Source organism: Gorilla gorilla, chromosome 6, assembly GCF_029281585.2.
Source record: "Gorilla gorilla gorilla isolate KB3781 chromosome 6, NHGRI_mGorGor1-v2.1_pri, whole genome shotgun sequence".
Taxonomy (NCBI): Eukaryota; Metazoa; Chordata; class Mammalia; order Primates; family Hominidae; genus Gorilla; species Gorilla gorilla.
In genome coordinates this window covers 76224059-76250655 of record NC_073230.2, presented here as the reverse complement: position 1 = coordinate 76250655, position 26597 = coordinate 76224059, and the positions used below count along the sequence as shown (strand labels likewise).

At 41.9% G+C, this 26597-nt stretch overlaps 1 protein-coding gene across 5 annotated transcripts in view; it reads right to left on the bottom strand.

Moving 5' to 3' along the window:
* LOC101126070 (S-adenosyl-L-methionine-dependent tRNA 4-demethylwyosine synthase TYW1) overlaps positions 1-26597 on the bottom strand; it is a 248972-nt gene that overhangs the window by 188045 nt on the left and 34330 nt on the right. For 4 of the 5 annotated variants that reach the window (XM_055346954.2, XM_055346956.2, XM_055346957.1 and 1 more), the window contains 2 exons: positions 7175-7292; positions 1354-1406 (listed from right to left, as the gene is read on the bottom strand). In XM_055346954.2, the coding sequence (XP_055202929.1) occupies positions 1354-1406; positions 7175-7292 (171 nt within the window). Of the gene's footprint in view, positions 1-1353; positions 1407-7174; positions 7293-26597 lie in introns of those variants that run through there. The other variant, XM_063708128.1, reaches the window with a different exon arrangement.

The window sequence follows — 26597 nt, the reverse complement described above, 5'->3', positions numbered from 1 at the left end:
ACCATCCTGGCTAACATGGTGAAACCCCATCTCTACTAAAAATAGAAAAATTAGCTGGGCGTGGTGGTGCATGCCTGTAGTCCCAGCTACTCGGGAGGCTGAGGCAGGAGAATCACTTGAACCCAGGAGGCGGAGGTTGCAGTGAGCCAAGATCATGCCACTGTACTCCAGGATGGCAACAGAGCGAGACTCCATCTCAAAAAAAAAAAAAAAGAAAAGAAAAAACACAATGAGGTACCACTTCACAACCATTTCACAACCATGAAAATGCCTAAAATTAAAAGACAATACCACATGATGGTGAGAATGTGCAACAAATGGAACTTTCATAAATTGCTGAGCAAGTATAAAGTAGTACAACCACACTGACAACAGTTTCGGAGTTTCTTCTAAAGTTAAATATATACCTACTCTATGACTTAACAATTGCACTTCTAGGCATTTACCCAAGGAAAACTGAAATTTACATTCACAAAGTCTTGTGAAGAATGCTCATAGTACTTTTTTTCATAATAGCCAAAAATTAAAAACAGACCAAATGTCTATTTACAGATCTTTAAAAACTGGTATATTCATACAATGGCATACTACTGAGCAATAAAAGTGAATGAACTACTGATGCATGTTACATGATACGACACAAATGCATCTCAAAAATATGTTGAGTTTAAGAAGCCAGTTGCAAAAGACTGCACATTACATGATTCCACTCATATGAAATTCTTTTTTTTTTTTTTTTTTTTTGAGATGGAGTCTCACTCTTATCACCCAGGCTGGAGTGCAGTGGCAAGATCTGGGCTCACTGAAACCTCTGCCTCCTGGGTTCAAGTGATTCTCCTGCCTCAGCCTCCCGAATAGCTGGGATTACAGACGCCCACCACCACACCTGACTAATTTTGATATTTTTAGTAGAAACGGGGTTTCACCATTTTGGCCAGGCTGGTCTCGAACTCCTGACCTCAAATGATCCGCCCACCTGGCCTCCGAAAGTGCTAGGATTACAGGCGTGGGCCACTGCATCTGGCCACTCATATGAAATTCTAAAAAGGCAAAACTAAATAACAGTAATAGCAATTAGAACAAGAATTCCCTAGGGAAAGGGAGTTATTGACTAGAAATGGGCACAATAAATTCATTGGGGTGGGGATAATAACTTATATCTTAATTGGAGTTGGTGAATATAGGTTCTACATCTATCAAAATTTGCTGAACTCATTTTAAAGAATCATTTAAAAATCTGTGCAAATTAAATGTAAATTATACCTCTAAATAGTAAATTTACAGACAGTGTATAATAATAGCTATTTAAAAGTTGCATGTAATAGACATATTGAATAAAAACAAAAAAAATACCTTTGTCCACCTGCAAAGCTTCACCCCCGAGTGGCTCCCAATCAACTGATAACCTGAGTGGAAAAGCAGGGAACACAAAGTTGGACTGATCCAAAGCGTCATATCAAAAAGTGACTTTAAAATTTAGCAAAAAAAAATTTTTTTTTTTTGCTAAATTATTGCAGTCAACCAACCCATGGCAGGAAACATTAAAGATTTAATTCAGCAAGATGAGAAAACAATTTAAAATCTATATGTATCCAATAATATAGACTCAAAATACATAAAGAAATGATCTTTTTTTTTTTTTTTTAAAGACAGTCCCGCTCTGTCACCCAGGCAGGAGTGCAGTGTTGTGATCTCAGCTCACTGCAACCTCTGCCTCCTGGGTTTAATAGATTCTCATGCCTCAGACTCCCGCGTAATTGGGACTACAGTTGTGCTTCACCCTGCCAGGCTAATTTTTTTGTATTTTCAGTAGGAATGGGGTATCACCATGTTGGCCAGGCTGGTCTCGAACTCCTGTCCTCAAGTGATCCATCTACCTCCGCCTCCCAAAGTGCTGGGATTACAAGCGTGAGCTACCACACCCAATCAAGAAACCATAAATTAATCCAAAAATTATACGAGGAGATTTTAACCTCTCTGTCTCTAACAGATCTCATAGGTAAAAACTCGGTAAAGCTCTAAAAGATGTAAGCAACACAACACATAAACTTGACCAAAAACATACAGAGCCGTGCACTCATCAACTACAGAATTTACATTCTTTTCATGGACCAGTGAAACATTTATAAAAATGAACGGTATGCTGGGCCATAAAACAAAAATAATGATATATTTCAAATGAATGAATGGGGAGCTATCATCAGTAATCTTTGAAAGAAGATGAAGAACCAGATGTCAGTGGGAGATTAAAACAAAGTAATGTTGACCCAAAGAGAGAAAAATCAAATTCTAGGAACTACATCTTAAACGTGAATTCTCAGTAGCACTATAACCTGTCATTTCAAATTTTTGAGCTACATAGGACATGAAAAGCATGGAAAAAGCCAGGCCAAAGTAATCTCATTTCCTTTTTAAACAAACTAGTAGTACAAACAAGTAGTACATTCTGATTTCAGAAAGCATTCAATACCATTTCTCATGAGGCTTCAGGTAATAAGCCACAATTATCATGAGTCGCTCTCACAAAAAGACTCTTGCAGGCAAATAAGGCAAATGGAGAAATACAGTCTGGATGACAGCATAAGTGGATCAGTGGCTGGTTAAACAGCCATATTCATACTGTGATGATTATTGGAGCAATGTCAATTTGGATTACAAGTCTCCAGTGGTAACATTTACAGGGCTTTGTCTTGTATCCTCTTCTGTATTTATGTAAACATCTTGCATATAAATAAACAAAGGACTGCTTATGTACTCCAAGGTGGAACTGAGTCCAATTGAGTAACTCATCTCTGATACCAAATATGCATTTAAAAGATCCCCAGAGGAAATTCTAGTTCTTCTCTTGGAATTCCATATTATACTGTTCATACTATCATAGAAATCATCCTCTATTATATTAACTCTTTATATTTTTCTCTCCCAAGATACATAGGTTTCTATAAATTTTGCATTTAGGTAAAGAAAAAAACTGTACATTACAGAATGGAGAGATCTGTAGTCGACCACAGCACAAACATAAGCTAACAGTGTACAGTTGCTGAAAATAATAGTGTGGAATTCTGCTTCTAGCCAAGATGGAATAACAAAGAGGATTTACAATCCTACTTGAAATACCAAAAAATGGACAAAATATATGAAACAACAGATTTCAGAACATGAGACATCAGGCAACAAAAGATGGTGATCCCATAGAGATAGGAAACAATTAAGGTGAGCCCTCCCATTACCTTGGCTTACTGTCTAGAAACCTTCCAGGCCATGTAGCAAAGAGAGACCACCCAAGCGAAGCCCAGTGGACTCTTGAGCTTGGAAAATGCAACAGAGCCTGGGGAGACAAAGGTGGCTACAGTTTGCAGGATTCAAAGCTAGAGAGATGAAACCTACAAAGAGACTCCAAGAGTCTACAGGGGATTTCTCTCAAGTATTTGCCCAAGTACTGTTCAGCACATTCACAAGAGACACACTACCCAAGGATGGGAAAGAACCATTTTTGGAAGACTAGACATTTAGAGAAGAAACAATTACTGAACTTGAAGACACAGTGATAGAAACTATCCCAAATGGGATGGGCATGGTGGCTCACACCTGTAAATCCCGGCACTTTGGGAGGCCAAGGCGGGTGGATCACCTGAGGTCAGGAGTTCGAGAACAGTCTGAACAACATGGTGAAACCCTGTCTCTACTAAAAATACAAAAATTAGCCAGGCGTGGTGGCGTATGCATGTAATCCCAGCTACTCGGGAGGCTGAGGCAGGAGAATCGCTTGAACTCAGGAGGAGGAGAATGTGGTGAGCCAAAATCACACCACTGCACCCCAGACTGGGCAACAAGAGTGAAACTCCATCTCAAAAAAAAAAAAAAAAAAAAGAAACAAACTATCCCAAATGAAAAGAGGGAGAGAGGAAGGGAAGGACTGGGGGCAATGCCTGATGCTTACAGCAGGCTGAGAATTGTACCTGTTTCTGCCAGTCAGACTAGAAATCTAAAGATGCACAAGTCATTAGGTGGACTACAAATAGAAGTGTTTTGCCTCAACAGTGAAGAATAATTAGCCCCATATTGAGCCAGCTCTTGTCTCATCTAAGAAGCCATAAAAGTAAGATATAAAGCTCATATTATTTCCAAGTAACTTAACCTTGTCCCAGGAAAAAAAAAAAAAAAAAAAAAAAGCTTAAAACTGTTCATAAGAGTGTTTATATAAAAATATCCAGGCCAGGCACCGTGGCTCAAGCCTGTAATCCCAACAGTTTGGGAGGCCAAGGTGGGCAGATCAGGAGGTCAGGAGATCGAGACCATCCTGGCTAACACGGTAAAACCCCGTCTCTACTAAAAATACAAAAAATTAGCCAGGTGTGGTAGTGGGCACCCAATTACTCAGGAGGCTGAGGCAGGTGAATCACTTGAGGCAGGAGAATCGCTTGAACCCGGGAGGCAGAGGTTGCAGTGAGCCAAGATCACGCCACTGCACTCCGGCCTGGGCAACAGAGTGAGACTCCGTCTCAAAATAAATAAATAAATAATAAAAATAAAAATACCCAGTACCTAATAAGGTAAAATTAGGTCTGACATCCAATCAAAGATATGAAGTATGCAAACAGACAGGAAAACATGACAAATGAGGGAAAAAATCCATCAACCAAAGCTGATCCAGAAATGACAAAGACATTAGCAGATTAGGACATTAAAACAGTTATAACTGTATTCTATAGGCTCAAAAAGGTAATAGATGTGGAAAATATAAAAAGACCCAAACTGAACTTCTAGAAATGAAAACTACAATGTCTAAGTTGAAAAACATATTACATAGGATTAACAGAACATGAGACATTACAGAAGAAAGATTATTGAACTTGAAAACATAGCAATAGAAACTAACCAAAATGAAAATTGAGACAGAAGAAAGAACTTTTTTTAAATGAATAGAACATGAGTGAGTTGTGGGTCAAATTCAAGCAGATTATTACATATATAACTGTAGTCTTCTAGGAAGCAAGTGGGTGGGTGGGGAGGAGAATATTTGAAGAAATAATGGCCAAAATTTGTCCAAATTTCATGAAGACCATAAATCCACAAAACCAAGACACTCAACAAAACCCAAATAAAAGAAACATGAAGAAAACTAAACTGAGGCACATTATAATTAAATTGCTCAAAATCAGCCTTAAGAGAAAATCTTCCAAGTAGCAGGGGGTTGGGAGAAGGAGGATCCTATTTAAAGGAACAAACAAAAGGATGACTGATTGCTGAACTCTAATCAGAAGCAATGTGAGTAAGAGGACAGTGGAGTAACATCTGTAAAACACTGAAAGAAAAAACAGCTGTCAACCTACAATTCTATATCCAGCAAAAAATTACTGAACTTGAAGACACAGTGATAGAAAATGAAGGCAAAGTAAAGCCATTTTCAGATATACAAAAGCTGAAAGAATTCACCACCAACAAACCTGCACTATAAGAGATGTTCAAAAAGTCCTTGGGGTCGCCACAGGTAAGTTTAAATTAGAAAAAAAAAACAAAAAACAAAAACAGTCCTTCAGGCAGATGGAAAAGGATACCAGACGGAACACAGATCTACATGAATAGAACATGGTAACTACATGAGTACTGAAAATGGTAACTACATAAGTAAATATTTGAGATTCTAAGATTCTAAGTATATAAATCTTTAGTACATAATAGATGTTTTGATTGGGTTAGATATAAAAACAGATATTTTTGTTGAAGAAAAAAATAATAATAAAGTGTAGGCTTTAGAACATACGTAAAACACTCAGTGTGGTGGCTTACACCTGTAGTCTCAGCTATTCAGGGGGATGAGGCAGGAGGATTCCTTGAGCCCAGGAGTTCAAGGCTACAGTGAGCCATGATCATACCACCGCACTCCAGCCTAAGCAAAAGAGCAAGACCCGACTCAACCAAAAAACAAAAGTAAAAGTAAAATGTGTGATAAAAATTACATATGGGTTAGGAAAGAAATAATGGAAGTATAGTACTGTAAGGTTCTTCTACACATTGAGTGAGATAACATCACTCAAAGATATACTATGAAATGATAAAGTAGTATGGTGTAGGCCAGGTGCAGTGGCTCACACCTGTAATCCCAGAACTTTGGGAGGCTGAGGTGGCAGATCACTTGAGGCCAGGAGTTCAAGACCAGCATGGCCAACATGGTGAAAAAATTAGCTGAACATGGTGGCATATGTCTCTAGTCCCAGCTGCTCAGGAGGCTGAAGCAGGAGAATCACTTGAACCCAGCAGGCAGAGGTTGCAGTGAGCCAAGATTATGCCACTGCACTCCAGACTGGGTGAGAGAGACTCTGTCTCAAAAAAAAAAAAAGAGGTATAGTGTAAAACCTTGAGCAACTATTAGCGAAAATGTTATTGCTAGTAAGCAAACAAAATATAAAATAGAGTCATTTTTAAAAAATGAATTAATTTGAAAGAACATAGAAAAACAGGAAGAGGGAAATCAAAAAGCAGATGGAATAGAAAATAGCAAGATAAATTTAAATCTATAATGAAATCACATTAATATAATCTACCCTAATTAAAATATAGACATAGATATTAAAATACAAACATATATATATTTCTCTAGTGCACCAGACTGACGGTTCCTTGAAGCAGATATAGTTTCCTGTGTTTCTCTGCATTGCCAGAACGGTCACATAAAAGGCCTCTCATAAATATAGAGGTGAAGCGGGGAGGGGGAAGAAGGAAAGGAGGTCGGTCTACTGATTCCCATTTTACTACTCTTTCCTCCACAGGAAACTAATATTATTACTCATTCATGCAACTATAACCTCCTTAATAAGGTAAGACCACAAAAATCCAGATATGACACCTCTACATAAACACTTCTAATTAACCCAGTCTCATATCATATAAGCTTTTCTATGCATTTTTAATAGCTTTCCCAATGACAGCACTTTTGATCTGTGAACTTGACCCACACTGATAGTAACATCCCAATAAACCAAGAAAAAAGGTAACTCACTGGTGCAGGCAGCCAACAGAAGCAATCCGCAGAAATAAAAAGGTAAATCTTTAGACTGTTATATCTGCCACTATGAACAGCTGCTGAGCTAATTAGAGAGAGACTTCATTCCAGGTATCAAATGAGAATGCCTAAGACTATAGTCATATAACAACAATTCTTGAAGATTTTCACCTTGTTTAGTAAGGGCTTCTCGGAGAGCAGGAGTTATCATAGCTCTTCTTTCACCATCTTCATTCCTCCCCATGTTCCTGAACAAACCAGACTTCTCTTCCTGCTGTTCCTTTTCTCTCTGCATTAAAATAAAAAAGAATGAAATCCAGAATTGGTAATGTGCAATGTAAATAACAGCACAATCATGAACACCTAGCATCAATAAAAAGGTCCATTATGAGGCCGGGCACGGTGGCTCACGCCTGTAATCCCAGCATTTTAGGAGGCCAGGGCAGGCGGATCACCTGAGGTCAGGAGATCGAGACCAGCTCGGCCAACATGGTGAAACCTCATCTCTACTAAAAATACAAAAATTAGCTGGGGATGGTGGCTCACACCTGTAATCCCAGCTACTCAGGAGACTGAGGCAGGAGAAGCACTTGAACCTGGAAGACGAAAGTTGCAGTGAGCCGAGATCACACCACCGTACTCCAGCCTGGGTAACAGAGAAAGACTCCATCTCAAAAAATAAATAATTATAAATAATTTTTTAAAAAATTTTTTAAAAAGGGCTGTTATGAACCATGGCCCACAAAACCCATCCTCTCCAAAGTGAACACAATCCCAATGAGACAACAATCTAAAGACATGCCAGGATGCTCTTTTGTTAAGTAACTATATACTCAAACATACATATCCAAAAACCATAAATCTACAATTCACTTATCTAAGTGTCAAACATTTTCAGCAATCTCAGTACAGATAGCTGCCTTACTTTAGCAAGTTGTTTATTTTCTCTGAATTTCAATTTCCTCACCTGAAAAGGGGGAAAAATAATAATAGCAATAGAGAAGAAATATGTTGAAGGTTAAATGAAATAAAATCACAGCACAACCCCTGATGTACAATAGGCGTTCAATAAATTAGAGCTGCTGCTGGTATTACATCTCTAAACCCCAAAAACAAATGAAAAAAGTACTCTAAGCCACCCTGAGAGCCATCGGCTCAGAGACCAAGTTATCCCACTACCACCAACAGCCATCCCAATGGTTCCTTCTCCTTTATTTTATTTTTTGAAACAGAGTCTCGCTTTGTCACCCAGGCCAGAGTGCAATGGCACGATCTTGGCTCACTGCAAACACCACCTCCCGGGTTCAAGCAATTCTCATGCCTCAGCCTCCCAAGTAGCTGGGACTACAGGCATGCTAATTTTTTTGTATTTTTAGTATAGACAGGGTTTCGCCATGTTGGCCAGGCTGGTCTGAAACTGCTGGCCAATGTCTACTTCTAGAAGATCCTATGCAGGATATTTTTCTTCAGTGATAGAAAAAGAAACACTTAAGAAATCCAAAGGATAATATAAAAATAATTGTGTTTCCTGTTGACTTTGGCCACCAGGAAATTTCACCAGCACACCTTTGATTACTGTTACAAACCTTGCAGCATGTTGGTCTTCTATTCACTGTAATTGGCTTGATATGACAAGATGATCCTCATTCCCTCTTTCCACTGATTTCTTCTTCTCTTTTTAAAAGTTTATTTGTGTATATTTTTAGGGATATCTCCCTATCTTTTTGGGAATGGCAGAGTGCTGAGTAATAATTTCAGAGACAACACACGAGATCTGTGTTACACTTTAGGGGAGATACTCATCAAATCTTACTGACAGCTGCAGAAATTCACAATAACTCATCTTGGCAGTGGCCCTACCACCAAGCCCCAGCGCACCCTTGGTCCCTGTCTATTTTAAATGTCCAGCCATCCAGCCCCCAGGTGAATAAGTGAATGGACTCACTGTAACACCATTTCTACTTTAACATGAGAATATCTCACAGATGAGGTCTGAGATTTGCTTCAAACTAAAACAGAAAGGGGTATACAAAGGGTACCTAGGGGAGGATGGCCCATAAGTTGCTGGTTGATGAGGCCAGGCAATAGGTAATAAGAATTCACTATATCACTCTGTGTACTTTTGAGAACGTTCAATGTCCCCCATATATAAAACAGATTAAAAATTTTAACACGTGGCCGGGCACGTTGGCTCACGCCTATAATCCGAGCACTATGGGAGGCCGAGGCAGGTGGATCACCTGAGGTCAGGAGTTCGAGACCAGCCTGGCCAACATGGTGAAACCCTGTCTCTACTAAAAATACAAAAATTAGCCAGGCATGGTGGCGGGCACCTATAATCCCAGCTAACAGGGAGGCTGAGGCAGGAGAATCACTTGAACCTGGGAGGCAGAGGTTACGGTGAGCCAAGACTGTGCCACTGCACTCCAGCCTGGGCGACAGAGACTCTGCCTCAAAAAAAAAAAATTAACACTCACAGAAAGTAAGTGAAATTTGGAGTCAATATCTCTACATTCTCTGTTACTTCAGGGACATGCTCTGAAATAGGAGATCAGTGAAAAAAGTACTTTAGAGAATCAAATGTACCAAATGAGAAAAAAAAAAAAAGCCGCATTAAGTCCTATCTGTCCTAAAAGTCAGCATTCCAAATTACTAAATACAATCAAAATGCAAGGCAAATGAACATTTTTGCTTCCAGTAATAGGGTTCTTAATTACACATTACTGGATGGAGCTGAAAAAATTCATAAACAAACATCGATCATTTGTTCTTATAATAAATGTAATTAGCTTAATGCTAGGCCTTTTATACAAATAAAAAGGCTCCAGTTATTATTTTATTAAGATAGTTTAAAATAGAAGGAATCCTTTGCCTTTTGTTTTCTGAGATGAGGTCTCGCTATGTTGCCCACGCTGGTCTCAAACTCCTGGGCTCAAGCGATCCTCCCACCTCAGCTACCCAAGTAGCTTGCTTTGTTTTTTTTAATCTAAAAGCAAAGGTGTGAGCTTGATAAAGAAGTCTTGTGGTGAAGCAAAATGAAAAAATCTCAACCTTGAAAGCATTTAAATTCTCTGAAGCAATTCTATAGCAAGTCTTTATAATTCCTCTACAAATCATGTAAAAAATTGATAAGACATGGCAGTATTTGCTCTCAAAAGCCTCTGTCACCACAAAACATCACCAGCTTATTTGCTTAACCAAAAGGCCAGATAAATCCAAAACTGGACCGAGGTCCATGACACTGGCCTCTGACCACTACGCCCAAAGCTCCACAGACACCCTCTTGGGGTTTTAAACAGAGACTTCTGGCCCCTACAAAATGAACAGACTCCAAAGGACGGCCATGGAATACTGTCCCTGTCCCTTCACTAGAGAAAGTATCTATTATAAAATGTGAGTGTTGCAACCCCAGAGTCAGTCATAAGGGCAATGATTAAAAGTCTTGAGCACTCAGAACAAACAAAATTCATCACTCCTTCCCACTAAGGCAGCTCAGTCCTATCCTCCATATGCAGTAGTAATTTCGTTTCTGAAAAGAAATGTAATGGTTTATAACACTCCGCAAGGGAGTTTAATGCACCATTCAAATTCTAACTCTAATCTGCTAGGTGCAGACATTGTTTACTCTCTGCCCAGAATGTAACAATATAACAACCATGTAAGACCCATATATTTTTGTGTATTTATTCATTTATAGCTGTTACATGGCCTAAACAGAAATAAATAAGATCCCAGAATCAGCCAACCTTGATTTCTTCCTCTCCTGTACCATCCCATTTAAAGATGAGTGGCCAAGTTCTGTAACCACGTAACTAGCCCAATCTGGTTCAATTATGTGCAGTAAACTAGTAAGTTGTATTTCAGTTCCCATGAACCCCCAGGTTGTAGGTCAGGTAACTCGAGCACAGATGAACCCAGTGCGCCCAATGCGTGATACCAGAGGCAATCAGAACTAAAAAGTCAACCACAAGCAGAACCAAAGGGCTCGGATCAGGGAAAAGAGAGAATTAAGAAGCAAGCCTCGGCATCACCTCAGGGCATGTGCCAATCAGATCATGTCTTGGCATCACCTCACAGCATGCTCCAATCAAATCACACCTCCTGGCTTCACTTCGTTGCAAGATCCAATCAGATCACACTTCACTAATTATACTGCCTCATATTAATCCCTCTGCCTATAAAACCTGCCCCAGCCTCTAACTCAGGGAGACAGATTTGAGTGTTTCTTCCTATCTCCTTGCCAGTCGACTCCCAATAAAGCCTTTCTTTTTTTAAAAGCCAGTGCCACAGTATTGGCTTCCATATACATCCAGCAGTGAGCCCATTGCCCAGTAAAACAGTTCTAGGGTTTCATTTCCCAACATAACTGTTCTCTCCACCTACAATGCCACCATTCTTGTCCAGGGCCTTGATTTCTCCTAAGGGACGATGGCAAAAGCCAAACTAAATGGCCTCCCTGTCTCCAACCTCTACTTCCACTCCTCCCATCTCCCATACCCATCACACTTGCCTTGAAAGAAAACTCATGTCCTCGCCAAGCTGCAGTGGCCTGACATGCAACCAGGAAAGGCAATTATGAGCTAACTTCCTAAGCACTTATGAAAATGGCAATGAATACACAAAACGTTCTTTATAAACTGACAGGACTACATGAATCTTACAGAATAATAGTAATAAAGCAGTGGTGCTAATGTTTTTTGTTTGTTTTTGTTTTAAATATCATACGATACTGGTTGGGTACAGTGGCTCATGCCTGTAAACCCAGGACTTTTAGAGGCCAAGGCAGGAAGACTGGTTGAGCCGAGGAATTGGAAACCAGCCTGGGCAACATAGTGAGATCTCAGCTCTACAAAAAAAAAAAAATTTTTTTTTAATTAGCCAGGTGTGGTGGCATGTGCCTGTCATCTGAGCTACTTGGGAGGCTGAGGTGGCAGAATCACTTGAGCACAGGAGTTCAAGGCTGTGGTGAGCTATGATCACACCACTGCACTCTAGCATGGGTTATGAAGCAAGACCCTGTCTATAAAAATTAAAAAAATTTTTTTTTAAAATCATACGATACCACTTAATTCATTTTGATACCATCATCCCAGAAACCACAGTACCATCCAATTTTGCCTAGGATAAAAACAAGGCCAAAACCTGATTTGCTAAAGACATTAAGGTAAAATGCTATATAGTTGGAAACTGACAAACATGAGTTTTACAACAAACAAGCTTTTTCTTACCAAAACATACATTTCTCCTGGGAAAGAGTCTTTCTGATTGTTTGATCCTTTTTTACCATCAAGTGATTCCTTTTCTTATCAATTCCTATAGAAAAGGTTGGCTTGGCCGGGTGTGGTGGCTCACGTCTGTAATCCTAGCACTTTGGGAGGTGGAGGTGGGTGGATCACCTGAGGTCAGGAGTTTGAGACCAGTCTGGCCAACATGGTGAAACCCCATCTCTACTAAAAATACAAAAATTAGCCAGGCATGGTGGCAAAGGCCTATAATTTCAGCTACTGGGGAGGCTGAGGCACGAGAATCACTTGAATCCAGGAGGCAGAGGTTGCAGTGAGCCGAGATGGTGCCACTGCACTCCAGCCTGGGCAACAGACTCTGTCTCAAAGAAAAGAAAAAGAGAAGATTGACTATAGAATGCCCAAATTCTCTAGAGGTCATTTTTCTAGACAGTCAACCTGGCTAGGCCTGGAGCCATGCCAGCACAGGATGGGCCTTCGGTAAATGTTGGTTGAATAAATGAAGAAATGCCTCAAAACTATCAGACAGCTATTTCCAGACCCGGAAACTTAGACCATACTTCTTTCAGTAACTAATTCTAAGCCTGGTAACTTTCAATACTAAAAACTCAGGTCAGACGTGGTGGCTCACACCTGTAATCCCAGCACTTTGGGAGGCTGAGGCGGGCAGATCACTTGAGGTCAGGAGTTCGAGAACAGCCTGGCCAACATGATGAAACCCATCTCTTCTGAAAATACAAAAATTAGCCGGGCGTGGTGGCATGCGCTTGTGGTCGCAGCTATTCAGGAGGCTGAGGCAGAAGAATCACTTGAACCTAGCAGGCAGAGGTTGCAATGAGCCAAGATCACACCTGGGCAACAAAGCAAGACTTCATCTCAAAAAAAAAAAAAAAACAAAACTCTTATTCATGCTTAATTATACATGAAGTAGAGTTTTAATATTAATCTAAACTAATAAAAATTATATCACTGAAAAGGAGTCACAGTAAAACATTAAATTATTAATATTTAATAACTTTTGCTGCAATTTAACCCCACATTTAGATTCCTATTTCTTTAATAAATGAATCTCCAAGATATCACTCACTAGTCATGGTTCAGTTTTAAAATGACCAATTTTCACCATTACTCAAAGCTTTTGTATATACTGAGTTCTAAAAATGCCTTTTGAACTTGTGGAAAAGCAGCGTGCCCAAGCGTGTCAAGAGCTTTACTCTGACACAGTAATTCTATTTTGGATAACCTACCTTAACAAGATAACATGGGGACTCATTGTTAAGTGCTCCTAGCTACAGAGACCATGGTGAGTCAAGATGGTTTAAGGGCAGTGTATTGGGGTTGAAAGGATATCACCTCTTGTTTCTAGGTGAAGTAAACACTCCAAAGCCTTAAAAATAATTCTGAAACTAGCTTCCTGTTATTCCACTGCAATACCAACAGAACTTTATAATCAGAATTGGACATACTGAGATCCTTCTGCAATTTAAATAGCTGGCAAATGGAAATGTTTCTCCAGTGAGTAACTGTCAAGCATTTGCCATTTATTTCCAAAATTAATGATGCTGATGTTAGTGTTTGTCTGCTTAGCCAGAACATTGCTGCAGGGAGTATTTAGCAACATTTATTTACTGCAGGAAAAAAAAAAAAAAAGTAGCAATAGGCTTTACATTTACAAACCACAACATAAGAGAAAGAGAAAATAAACAATATAAAAATTATCAGGCTCCTCCTGACTCATGGTTCTCTAAACACTACAGCTTCTCTTCTGAGAACCACTCCTCCCTGGGGAAGCAGCCAAGAGGAGTGACACAGACAGATGGGAGTCCAGGCTTGAGGCTGTCAACTTACCAGCCATCTGATGATGGACAAATCGCTTAAACTAAGCCTCAGTTGCTATCTGTTAAATGGTAAATTGCAGATGATAATAGTTTGATCATCTCAAGGTCACTGTGAGGATTGAGTGAGATAATCTAGTATGTATTTTGATTTCTCCTTTTTTCCTTTATTCTTTGAGACAGGGTTGTCTCAGGCTGTTGCCTAGGCTGGAGTACAGAGGCGCAATCTCTGCTCACTGAAGCCTCCATCTCTCAGGTTCAAGCGATTCTCCTGCCTCAGTCTCCCGAGTAGCTGGGATTACAGGCGTGTGCCACCACATCCCACTAACTTTTGTATTTTTAGTAGAAATGAGGTTTCGCCATGTTTGCCAGGCTGATCTTGAACTCCAGACCTCAGGTGATCCACCAGCCTCAGCCTCCCAAAGCGCTAGGATTACAGGCATAAGCCACTGCGCCCGGCCTCCTAATATTTTAAACCTACACTGGAACTCTCCTCTCTCCTCATACCCCGTAACCCATTCTCCAATTCAATCAAATCACATTGCCTCCCACTGCCTTCAGGAGAAAGCTCAGCCCCCTCCACTGCAGGACTTGAGAAGCCTCTAGGATCCTACCCCATCTTCCTTCTCTATGTCACAGCTCCAAATATCCCTACCCCCAGTCAACTCTAGGCACACCAAACTGTTTAGGGTTCCCCAAACATGCCACCCTTAACACCCTATTCCTCCCATATCTCCATCTGTCTCCCTAACATTCCAGTGTTTCAAACTTTAGTGCACTAGTTCTTAGAAACCACTCTCATACTTCAAATTATCTTCAGTCCTAGAAGAAGTCTTAGATAGTACTACAGAGGGAGGGAGGTAGAATACCAAGGTGGTGTTTTGGTAGGACCAAATCTATCCTATTTGAAGACATATACTTATATAAGCTAATTATTAACTATTATAGTTAATATATTCTAATTCTAATTATATTGGAATAATTAGTTAATATTATATTCTAATTCTAATTATATATTATACTAATGATATATAATTATATTAGAATAATTAGTTAAAATTATATTCTAATTCTAATTATATAATTGTTATATAATTCTAATATAATTATATAATTCTAATATAATTATACATTAATTCTAATAGAATTAGAATATAATGTTATTATATAAAAAATATATTAACTACTATACAAGAAGATACAATGCGGCTGGATTAACTTTTTCAATCTACATAAGAACTTTATAAGGCAGATACTGTTATCTCCCACATTACAAATGAGAAAACGGAAGCACAGAGGGGTAAAATAATTTGTCAAGATACACAAGCTGAGACGTATGACTCCATGAAAGTTAGTGAGTATTACTCAAAAACCAGTCTTACAATGACAGTGCTTCGACCCAACTCTTAAGCACTGGCACATACTACTTCCCTCGACAGTAACAACTAAGGCAATTTCATGTGGTGTGTCATGGATGATCACGCGGAAAGCACTCGGGGAATGTGTGAGCCAGCCCCAAAGAAAATGCCAGAAAAAGCCAGGCTCAGTGGCTCGCACCTGTAATCCCAGCACTTCAGGAGGCTGAGGCAGGTGGATCACCTGAGGTCAGGAGTTCAAGACCAGCCTGGCCAACATGGTGAGGCGCTGTCTCTACTAAAAATACAAAAATTAGCCGGGCGTGGTGGCGGGCGCTATAATCCCACCTACTGGGGAGGCTGAGGCAGAATTGCATGAACCCGGGAGGCGGGGGCTGCCATGAGATGATATTGTGCCACTGCACTCCAGCCTGGGCGACACAGCAAGACTGTCTCAAAAAAAAGAAAAGAAAAAATAAAATGCCAGAAAAAGAAAAGAAAAAGAAAAGCCAAGCAGTAAAAACCTCCATTGCCAAGTTTAGTATCCCATATCCCATAGAAATCGAAAACAAGATCTATTTGAACACCCTGCTGTAACCTAACAATCATGAAAAATGAAAACTGGTAGCTTATTTTGTGTCATACCAAAATTGGGAAAAAACACGTATTTTTCCCAAAGATCTGATGATTTTATGAGAGATTTTTATGAGAAATCTGAAATATCATAAACCAGCTGCTTAAAGCTCATAAAGCCCAAAATCATTTCATTTCAAAAAAATAATGTACATAGATGTCTGAAATCTTAATTAGTGTTTTCTCCAGTGCCCTCTAATGGCCATAAGATGAAAAAGCAAAGAAAAATACATACCCACAAATTATCCCAAACTCTTCACCCACTATAAACAAAGTTTTTAAATTCTTTTTTTTTTTTTTTTTTTTGAGATAGGGTCTCACTCTGTCACCCAGGCTGGAGTGCAGTGGCGTGATCTCGGCTCACTACAACCTCCGCCTCCTGGGATCAAGCAATCCTCCCACCTCAGCCTCCCAGTAGCTGGGATTATAGGCACGCACCATCACCCCCAGCTAATTTTTGTATTTTTTGTAGAGACAGGGTTTCGTCATGTTGCTCAGGCTGGTCTCAAACTCCTGACCTCAAGCGGTCCACTTGCCTAGGCTTCCCAAAGTGCTAGGATTACAGGCATGAGCCACTGCACCCTGCTAAACAAAGCTTTTAAATAAAGCTTAACCTGGTAGAAAATACAAAAATCTCTCAATCAGCTATCACATGCATCATTTTCAGACAATTTCACCAATGAAAATTACTCAGATTTTTAATTACGAGTCATAACATTACACATTCACGTTGACCCAGTATATCAATATGGGGAATGTGTAAATGTAGGAAAACATTCATACATTTTTCAAAAGTAAGAAAGGTCTCAGACCAGTGTTAATTATAAGAGCAGAAAACTTGAAAGCACATCAAATGACCAACTCTAAGAAAATGTATAAGCAAATTTTAAATGTCTAAGCAAGGCCAGGCCTGGTGGCTATCCTAGCACTTTGGGAGGCCAAGGCGGGCGGATCACTTGAGGTCAGGAGTTCAAAACTACCCTGGCCAACATGGTAAAAACCCCATCTCTACAAAAAATACAAAAATTAGGCAGGCATGGTGGCACATGCCTGTAATCCTAGCTACTCGGGAGGCTGGGATGGGAGAACTGCTTGAACCCAGGAGGCGGAGGCTGCAGTGAGCCAAGATTGCACCACTGCACTCCAGCCTAGGTGACACAGTGAGACTCCATCTCAAAAAAAAAAAAATAGGCCAGGCATGGTGGCTCATGCTTGTAATCCCAGGACTTTAGGAGGCCAAGGCAGGTGGATCACAAGGTCAATGGATCAAGACCATCCTGGCCAACACGGTGAAACCCCGTCTATACTAAAAATACAAAAATTAGCTGGGCGTGGTGGCACGTACCTGTAGTCCCAGCTACTCAGGAGGCTGAGGCAGAACAATCACTTGCAAGAGGGAGTAGAGGCTGCAGTGAGCCAAGATCGGGCCACTGCACCCCAGCCTGATGACAGAGTGAGACTCTGTCTCAAAAAAAAAAAAAGTAATTAAAAAAATAATAAAATGCTCATTTCAATGTCTGTCGGGCTTTTCAAGATTATAAAGCACTTTCATATACAACAACTCTATGTTCCTCAGGAAAGGAGATTAAAGCTAGGGAAGGTTAAACTGTACCTTTAGATCACCAAGTTACAATCTGGCTGGACCAGACCTTGTACCCATATTCCATCTACTTGTCATTCTTTTTTTTTTTTTGAGACGGAGTCTCACACTGTCGCCCAGGCTGGAGTGCAGTGGCACGATCTCGGCTCACTGCAAGCTCCACCTCCTGGGTTCACGCCATTCTTCTGCCTCAGCCTCCCGAGTAGCTGGGACTACAGGCGCCTGCCACCACACCTGGCTAATATTTTTGCATTTTTTAGTAGAGATGGGGTTTCATTGTGTTAGCCAGGATGGTCTTGAGCTCCTGACCTCATGATCTGCCCATCTCAGCCTCCCAAAGGACTGGGATTACAGGAGTGAGCCACTGCACCCGGCCTACTTGTCATTCTTAATAGCTCCTCTTCCCGGGCTTCAAAATACAAAAGCTACTAAAAATGACAAAGACCACATGGCCACATGGAAGTACAAGTTGAGTAGCTTTAGCTGAAATGCTTAGGGGATCAGAAGTTTTTCAGATTTCAGAATTTTTTTTAGATTTTCAAATACTTGCATTTTGCTTAACACTTGAGCATCCCAAATCTTCAAAGCCAAAATCCAAACTGCTCCAATGAGTATTTCCTTTGTTTTGTTTGTTTTGTTTTGCTTTTGAGATGGAGTCTTGCTGTGTTGCCCAGGCTGGAGTGCAGTGGCACAATCTTGGCTCACTGCAACCTCTGCTTCCGGGGTTCAAGCGATTCTCCTGTCTCAACCTCCCGAGTAGCTGGGACTACAGGCATGCGCCACCATACCCGGCTAATTTTTGTATTTTTAGTAGAGACGGGGTTTCGCCATGTTGGCCAGGTTGGTTTCGAACTCCTGACCTCAGGTGATCTGCCTCCTCAGCCTCCCAAAGTGCTGGGATTACAGGCGTGAGCCATCATGCCTGGCCACATGTTTGTATTTTTGAGACAAGGTTTTACTCTGTTGTCCAGGCTGGAGTGCAGTGGTGCGATCATAGCTCACCGCAGCCTTGACCTCCCAGGCTCAAACAATCCTCCCACCTCAGCCTCCCAAGTAGCTGGGACCACAGGTACCAGCCACCATGCCCAGCTAACTTTTTATGTTTTGTAGAGACAAGGGTCTCACTATGTTGCCCAGGCTGGTCTCAAACTCCAGGGGTCAAGAGATCCACCCACCTCGGCCTCCCAAAGTTCTGGGATTACAGGAATGAGCCACCAAGCCCGGCCTGGTGTGGACGTGAATTTATTTTGAGACAGTCTCACTCCGTCACCCAGGCTGGAGTGCAGTGGCGTAATCTAGGCTCACTGCAACCCCTGCCTCCCAAGTTCAAGCTATTCTCCTGTCTCAGCCTCCTGAGTAGTTGGGACTACATGCATCTGCCACCATGCCAGGCTAATTTTTATATTTTTTTAGTACAGACAGGGTTTCACCATGTTAGCCAGGCTGGTCTCGAACTCCTGACCTCAGGTGATCTGCCCGCCTCGGCCTCCCAAAGTACTAGGATGATAGGCATGAGCCACCAAGCCCAGCCCGAGCATTTCCTTTGAATGTCATATCAGGACTCAAAAAGTGTCATATTTTGAAGCATTTTGGATTTCAGACTTTTGGATTAAGGACACATGACATGTATTAGGAAGTAAGTAACAAAATGCTAAAACAAGAGAAAGATGCTAATTTTAAATTCAGAAAATAACTATAATGTTATAGTTAGAGTATTATATTCATCACAGTATTTTTTAAATTTTTTTTATTAATAGAGACAGAGTGTTGCTATGTTGCCGAGGCTGGTCTCAAATTCCCGGGCTCAAGCAATCCTCCCACCTCAGGCTCCCAAAGTGCTGGGATTACAGGCAGAGCCACCACACCCAGCCTGGAATATTTTTTTATGATAAGCTTTACAAAAGAAACCAAATAATCCAATATAAAAATAGATGAAACACAGTGTACAGTAAAGAATAAGATGTCTAGCCTTTGTCCCCAGCTCCTGGAAAATTAACCTCTAAATCCTTGAACATTCTCAAGTGATAGGATTATCTTTTTTTTTTTTTTTTTGAGACGGAGTTTCACTCTTGTTGCCCAGGCTGGAGTGCAATGGTGCAATCTTGGCTCACTGCAACCTCCGCCTTCTGGGTTCAAGGGATTCTCCTGCCTTAGTCTCCCAAGTAGCTGGGATTACAGGCATGCACCACCACGCCTGGCTAATTCTTTTTTTTATTTAGTAGAAATGGGGTTTCACCATGGTGGTCAGGCTGGTCTCCTGACCTCAAGTGATCCACCTGCCTCGGCCTCCCAAAATGCTGGGATGACAGGTGTGAGCCACTGCGCCCGGCTAGGAGTATCTTTGTTACTCATGGTGAGCCCTTCAGACTACATCCGATATTTTATGCTAATTAGGTGTCTCATGGCGGACCCCTAGGGCAATGTGGTATCAGCCCAAAATTTAGGAGGAGGAGGGGGTGCTCAAGACTGAGCCTTACCACAGAGGCAATCAATTAATCAATCATGCCTAGCTAATGAAGGCTCAATAAAAACTGGGCCAGGCACAGTGGCTGACGTCTGTCACCAGCTGCTGGTCTGCCCCACTGGGTCTGGCAGCCCTCCCAGGATGGGCCCACACCCTCCTCCAGTCCCTGCCCAGCAGCTGCACTTGATCCCTCTGTAGTCTCTTTGCTTCTGGCTGGTAAATGATGTCAACCTGCTGCCTTGGCTGCCAGACCCTGTACACAACTCAACTTCTGTTGTGTGACCAGTTCATGGTTTATTCTCTATTTGTCTCTCATGTCTTCCTTTTCTGCCGAAGAATCCTGTCTTCTCTTTGGCCATCTCAAATTGAAATCCTAAACTATTCCTGCAGAACTGCCTGGCTGGCACCCACAAGCAATACCTCTTGTTCCAGCACGACCAAGGGAGCCAGCCTCCAGTGAGTGACTCCAGCAAGTGCGGTCACCTCTCCCTTGAGGGTCTGGGAGCCCGGCCCCAGCAAGGGGCCCTCCTGACCTCTGGCTCTAGTGAAGCTGAATGTCCTCACTTTATGGGTCACACTCTTTCCATTTCTGTAAAGAATCTTGGCACACCTGGGGCTTACCAGTGGCCCAGGTAATTTTTGTTTCATGGACTATGGACTGTTTCAAAGGGATCTGATCCTTTTGAATTGTGCACAGCCCTAGATATAATCTCTTTTGATAAAAGGGTCTTTGCTTCTGATTAGAGGAGCGCTATGGAATGTCTGTAAACATGTTTTTATAATCCCATGTATAATTGGTATGCACTCACATAATACCAGTCCCCAGCAGCCGCTCTTCTCTGTATAGGGCCATAATAGGATTCCGAAGAAACCTTGGGGAGGGAGGGGGAGTTGGAACAAATGTCTATTCCCTGGAGTCCAGTCTGGTGCTCAGACTTTTAGACTCATTATAAGTTGCCACTGCCAACATGACACCAAAGTGTGTGAGTTGTCAATGCAGCGCGACAGCATTAAAGACTGATGCTAAACCTCAAAAAAAAAAAAAGGAAATATCAAAACCATTCTGATCTGAGGACAATGGGAGCCTTGGACTTAAGAACAATAGAACCGGCCGGGCACAGTGGCTCACGCCTGTAATCCCAGCACTTTGGGAGGCCAAGGTGGGAGGATCATAAGATCAGGAAATCGGGACCATCCTGGCTAACACGATGAAACCTCGTCTCTACTAAAAACACAAAAAATTAGCTGGGCATGGTGGCATGCACCTGTAGTCCCAGCTACTCGGGAGGCTAAAGCAGGAGAATCGCTTGAACCTGGAAGGTGGAGGTTGCAGTGAGCGAGATGGCGCCACTGCACTCTGGCCTGGGCAACAGAGGAAGACTCCGTCTCAAACAAACAAACAAAAAGAACAATGGAACTTCCCAGGCATTACCTTGTGCATGTCTTCCCTTAGCTGATTTTCTGTATCCTTTCCTCACAATGAACTATACCCTTGAGTATAAAAGCTTCCAGGGAGCTCTGTGCGTTTTTCTAGCAAATTATCAACCTGAGGATGGTCTAAGGACCGCAACAAATCTGTAGCTGGTGTCAAAAGTGGGAGCAGTCTTGGAGACTGTGGTCTCAGACCTTGCAGTTTGTCTAATTTCAGGCAGACAGAAAGAAATGATTCAGGCCAGGCGCAGTGGCTCATGCTTGTAATCCCAACACTTTGGGAGACCGAGGCGGGTGATGATTTGAGGCCAGGAGTTTGAGACCAACCTGGCCAACATGGTGAAACCCCATCTCTATAAAAAATACAAATTAGTTGTGCATGGTGGCATGCACCTGTAATCCCAGCTACTTGGGAGGATGAGGCAGGAGAATCACTTAAAACTGGGAGGCGGAAGTTGCAGTGAGCCGAGATCACACTACTACACTCCAGCCTGGGCAACAGAGCAAGACTCCATCTCAGAAAAAAAAAAGAAAGAAATGTTTCACAGGAAAAGAAAAAAGAAAGAAAAAATACAAATGAACAATAAACACAAAATGCATCCAATCTCACTCAAAATTTTAAAAATGCAAGTTAACACAAAGCTACTATTTTTCAGATTGACAAGATTTGAAAGATTGATAACATCTCAGATGTAGAGAACAGGTACTCTCATTTCTCTTCTACAATGGAAACAGAAGGGAAACTTTTTGCAACTTTCACAAGGCGATTTGGAAATATCAAAACTACAAACTCCCTTTGACGCCGGAATTTCAATTTTAGGAATTTATTCTTCGGATAAGTTTATATCAGCCACAAAAAATATGAGCAAGAGTATCCATTACAAAAATGAGAAAACACCTGAATGTTAATGAACAAGAGCCAAATAAATTGTGGGACATCATTACGAACTACCTTAAAATGAACCTTACATTGAATTCATCTAATATGACAGGACCAGAAAGCTGTCATGTTAAAGCGAAAGAAAAGCAGTCTGTAGACCAGGAGTACAAAATGATCCCATTTGTGTAGCCAAAAAACAAAATTATACCAAAACGAATGTGTTTATAAAAGGCAATAAAATACCTGCAAGAATATTGTGAAACTGAAAACTGTGGTTACTATGAAAAGCGGATCCAGGAAAAACAGGAACAGAGGACTCCTGTCTGTGAAATTCTAAAACACATGTCAACAGGGTTTTAAATTAAAGGAGGCCGGGCACAGTGGCTCACAACTGTAATCCCAGCACTTTGGGAGGCCAAGGCAGGTGGACATCTTGAGGCCAGGAATTGGACATCAGCCCAGCCAACATGGCAAAACCCTGTCTGTACTAAAAAAATACAAAAAATAGCCAGTTGTGGTGGCACACGTCTGTAATCCCAGCTACTCGGGAGGCTGAGGCAGGAGAATTGCTTGAACCCAGAAGGAGGAGGTTGCAGTGAGCTGAGATCACATCACTGCACTCCAGCCTGGGCAACAGAGCAAGACTCCATCTCAAAAAAAAAATAAAATAAAAATAAATTAATTAATTAAATGAAACTACAAAGAGAAGATCAGATCAAGTTAAAAATTTTCAAAGACATATCTGAGAAACAGTTTTACAACATTAAAAATGGCTCCCCTGGCCGGGAATGGTGGCTCATGCCTGTAATCCCAGCACTTTGGGAGGCTGAGGTGGCCAGATCACAAGGTCAGGAGTTCAAGACCAGCCTGGCCAAGATGGTGAAACCCCGTCTCTACTAAACATACAAAAATTAGCCAGGCATGGTTGCAGGCGCCTGTAATCCCAGCTACTCGGGAGGCTGAGGCAGAGAATTGCTTGAATCCCAGAGGCAGAGGTTGTACTGAGCCAAGATCACGCCACTGCACTCCAGCCTTGGCAACAGAGCGAGACTCCGTCTCAAAAAAAAAAAAAAAAAAAAAAAAAAGGCTCCCCCAGATCACAGAGATGAAAGAGTAGAGAGCATGGAGGTAATGAGAGAGGGTTTTTAAAGATTTCTCTAGAGAATGTTGGTAAGGTACTTTAAGTTCTCTCCACTCCCTCAAAAGGAGAGAGGCTACAGGGAGCTGTCAGCCTCTTACCTCTAGCCCCACAAGAAAACTGCCAATCCAGCCTCTCGAAGAAGTTGCTCTGTATCCCCCGCCCTCAGAGGATTACAGATTGACGTACGGCTGCCGCCTAGGAAATTCAGAAGCAAACGGATCGGCTACTTGCATTAGCAAGTGAGCACTGCTGCTGGGTAGGAATTGGCCTGTCCCCTCCAAATAAAGAACTCAGGAGTGTTCCCCTGACAGCAGGATGGGGGCAAGGGAGATCTCAGATCCTGACCCATTGGTCAAGTAGAGCAGACAGCAGGTGACAGACTTCAAAAGAGAAGCCAGAGGGACAGGGCACAGAGGAGGGACTAAGCAGCCATCAGTATACTTCTTGGACAGGCGCAGTGGCTCATGCCTGGAATCCCAACACTTTGGGAGGCTCAGGCAAGAGAATCGCCTGAGGTAAGGAGTTCAAGACCAGCCTGGCCAACATGGTGAAACTCCATCTCTATTAAAATTACAAAAATTAGCCGGGCATGGTGGTACACACCTGTAATCGCAGCTACTCAGGAGGCTTACACAGGAGAATCGCTTGAACCTGGGAGGCAGAGGTTGCAGTGAGCTGAGATTGTGCCACTGCACCCCAGCCTGGATGAGACAGCGAGATTCCGTCTCAAAAAAAAAAAAAGGTATACTTCTCTGCTGCCGGAAAATGGGCTCAAAAAAGAAGGAAAAAGAAAGACAAGTACACTTCTCAGCTTCTCAGAGTACATTTTGCTCAGCACAAGGGACTTGCCAGGGAGATGGTCATGGAAGATATCTCCAAAGAAGCCACGAAAACATTCCCTGGAAAGAGAGTCAACTCAAAACACATGACTAGGAGAGTGAGCACAAAGACCTCTATGACAGCAGTGATCAAGTAAGAACTTCCCCACTTTTCTTTTTTTTCTTTTTTTTTTCTTTTTTTTTTGAGACAGGGTCTAACTCCCATCGCCCAGACTGGAGTGCAGTGGCACGATCTCAGCTCACTGCAACCTCTGCCTCCCAGGCTCAAGTGATTCTCCTACCTCAGCCTCCCGAGTAGCTGAGATTACAGGCGCCATCACATCTGGCTAATTTTTGTTTTTGTATTTTTGGTAGAGACAGGGTTTTGCCATGTTGCCCAGGCTGGTCTCAAACTCCTGGGCTTAAGTGATCCATCCATCTTGGCCTCCCAAAGTGCTGGGATTACATGTGCAATTCAGCACGCCCTGCCTCCTACTTCTGTTTATCTGTCCTGCCTCCCCCCAGCTGCTCCCAAACCCTACGGAGATCCAAAACAGCAGCTAACAAATAGGCTGGGTGACAGAGTGAGACCCTGTCTCCAAAAAAAATAAAATAAAAATACAACAAAAAAATCCACTGCAAATTTCCCAAAATGTCCAGACAATGGTCTTTTCTCTTTGATCCAAGACTAAAATTTACAAAATGCTTTTGGATTTTCTCATTGTCTCTTTTAATCCTAGAATGGTTATCGCCTCACCATTTTTTTTTGTTGTTATCGGCTATGATATTGACATTTACAAAGTCTAAAAGGCTTGTGGCAAATACTGGATTTGTCTCATTGTTTCCCCATGATGAGATTCAAGCTAAACATTTTTTGACGCGAAACTACAGAGATGATGTGTGTGTGTCTTGCTATACATCATATCAGCAGGAATATGGGTCACATTTTAGTAGAAATGATGATGCTAAATTTGGTTGCTGGGTGTAGGTGGGAATCACCTGATCTCTCCATTTGTAAAGGCACATTGTTCCCTCTGTAATTAGAAACTAATATGTGGGGGGTTTTCCCCACTCATTCCTCATTTCTAGTTGGTTTAGTTTGTGGGATGATATTTTGAGACACTGAGTATCTATTCCCCAAAGACATTTCACACAATCCTTGCTTAAACCAATTTGTTTTGTTTTGTTTTGTTTTTGAGAAGGAATCTTGCTCTGTTGCCCAGGGTGGAGTGCAATGGTGCAATCTCAGCTCACTGCAACCTCCGCCTTCCAGGTTCAAGTGACTCTCCTGCCTCAGCCTCCCCAGTAACTGGGACTACAGGTGTGTGCCAACACGCCTGGCTAATTTTTGTATTTTTAGTAGAGACGGGGTTTCACTATGTTGGCCAGACTGGTCTCGAACTCCCGACCACAGGTGATCCGCCCACCTCGGCCTCCCAAAGTACTGGGATTACAGGCGTGAGCCACCATACCCGGCTGAATCCTTGCTTAGATCAATTATTACACTAGGAATTGCAAACAGCTGATTTTCTAATTCTCTCATGCCTTACATAGTTAGTATCTAGAAGCCTTCTCCTACACAACACGCATCCTGTTTGAGCCGCACACAGACTGATTTTTTTTTTTTTTGAGATGGAGTCTCGCTCTGTCGCCTAGGCTGGAGTGCAATGGCGCAATCTCAGCTCACTGCAAGCTCCGCCTCCCAGGTTCAAGTGATTCTCCTGCCTCAGCCTCCCGAGTAGCTGGGATTACAGGTATGCGCCACCACGCCCAGCTAATTTTTAGTCGAGACAGGGTTTCACCATGTTGGCCAGGTTGGTCTTGAACTCCTGACCTCAGGTGATCCACCCACCTCAGTCTCCCAAAGTGCTGGGATTACAGGCATGAGCCACCACGCCAGGCCAACTAATTTTTTTTTTAATTTGATGTAACGTAATCTATTATGTTCATTAATCTTTTTGAAGCTCTAATTGTTCCAAGTTTGGCCTGTAAGAAACCCTTCAAGTTAGTTCCTACGTCTTTTTGGCAGGTCTCCATAAGTCTCTGAGGCCCCACTTGTTCAGTAAGATGTCCCAGGGCTCATCTGTTACCCTTCTTTCACCAGTCCTGAAACCAGCCCTTTATCATAAGGAATGGTATTCAGAAAAACAAGATCTGAGTGCTTAGTACATTGATTATTTCTGGGTCTGTGGCA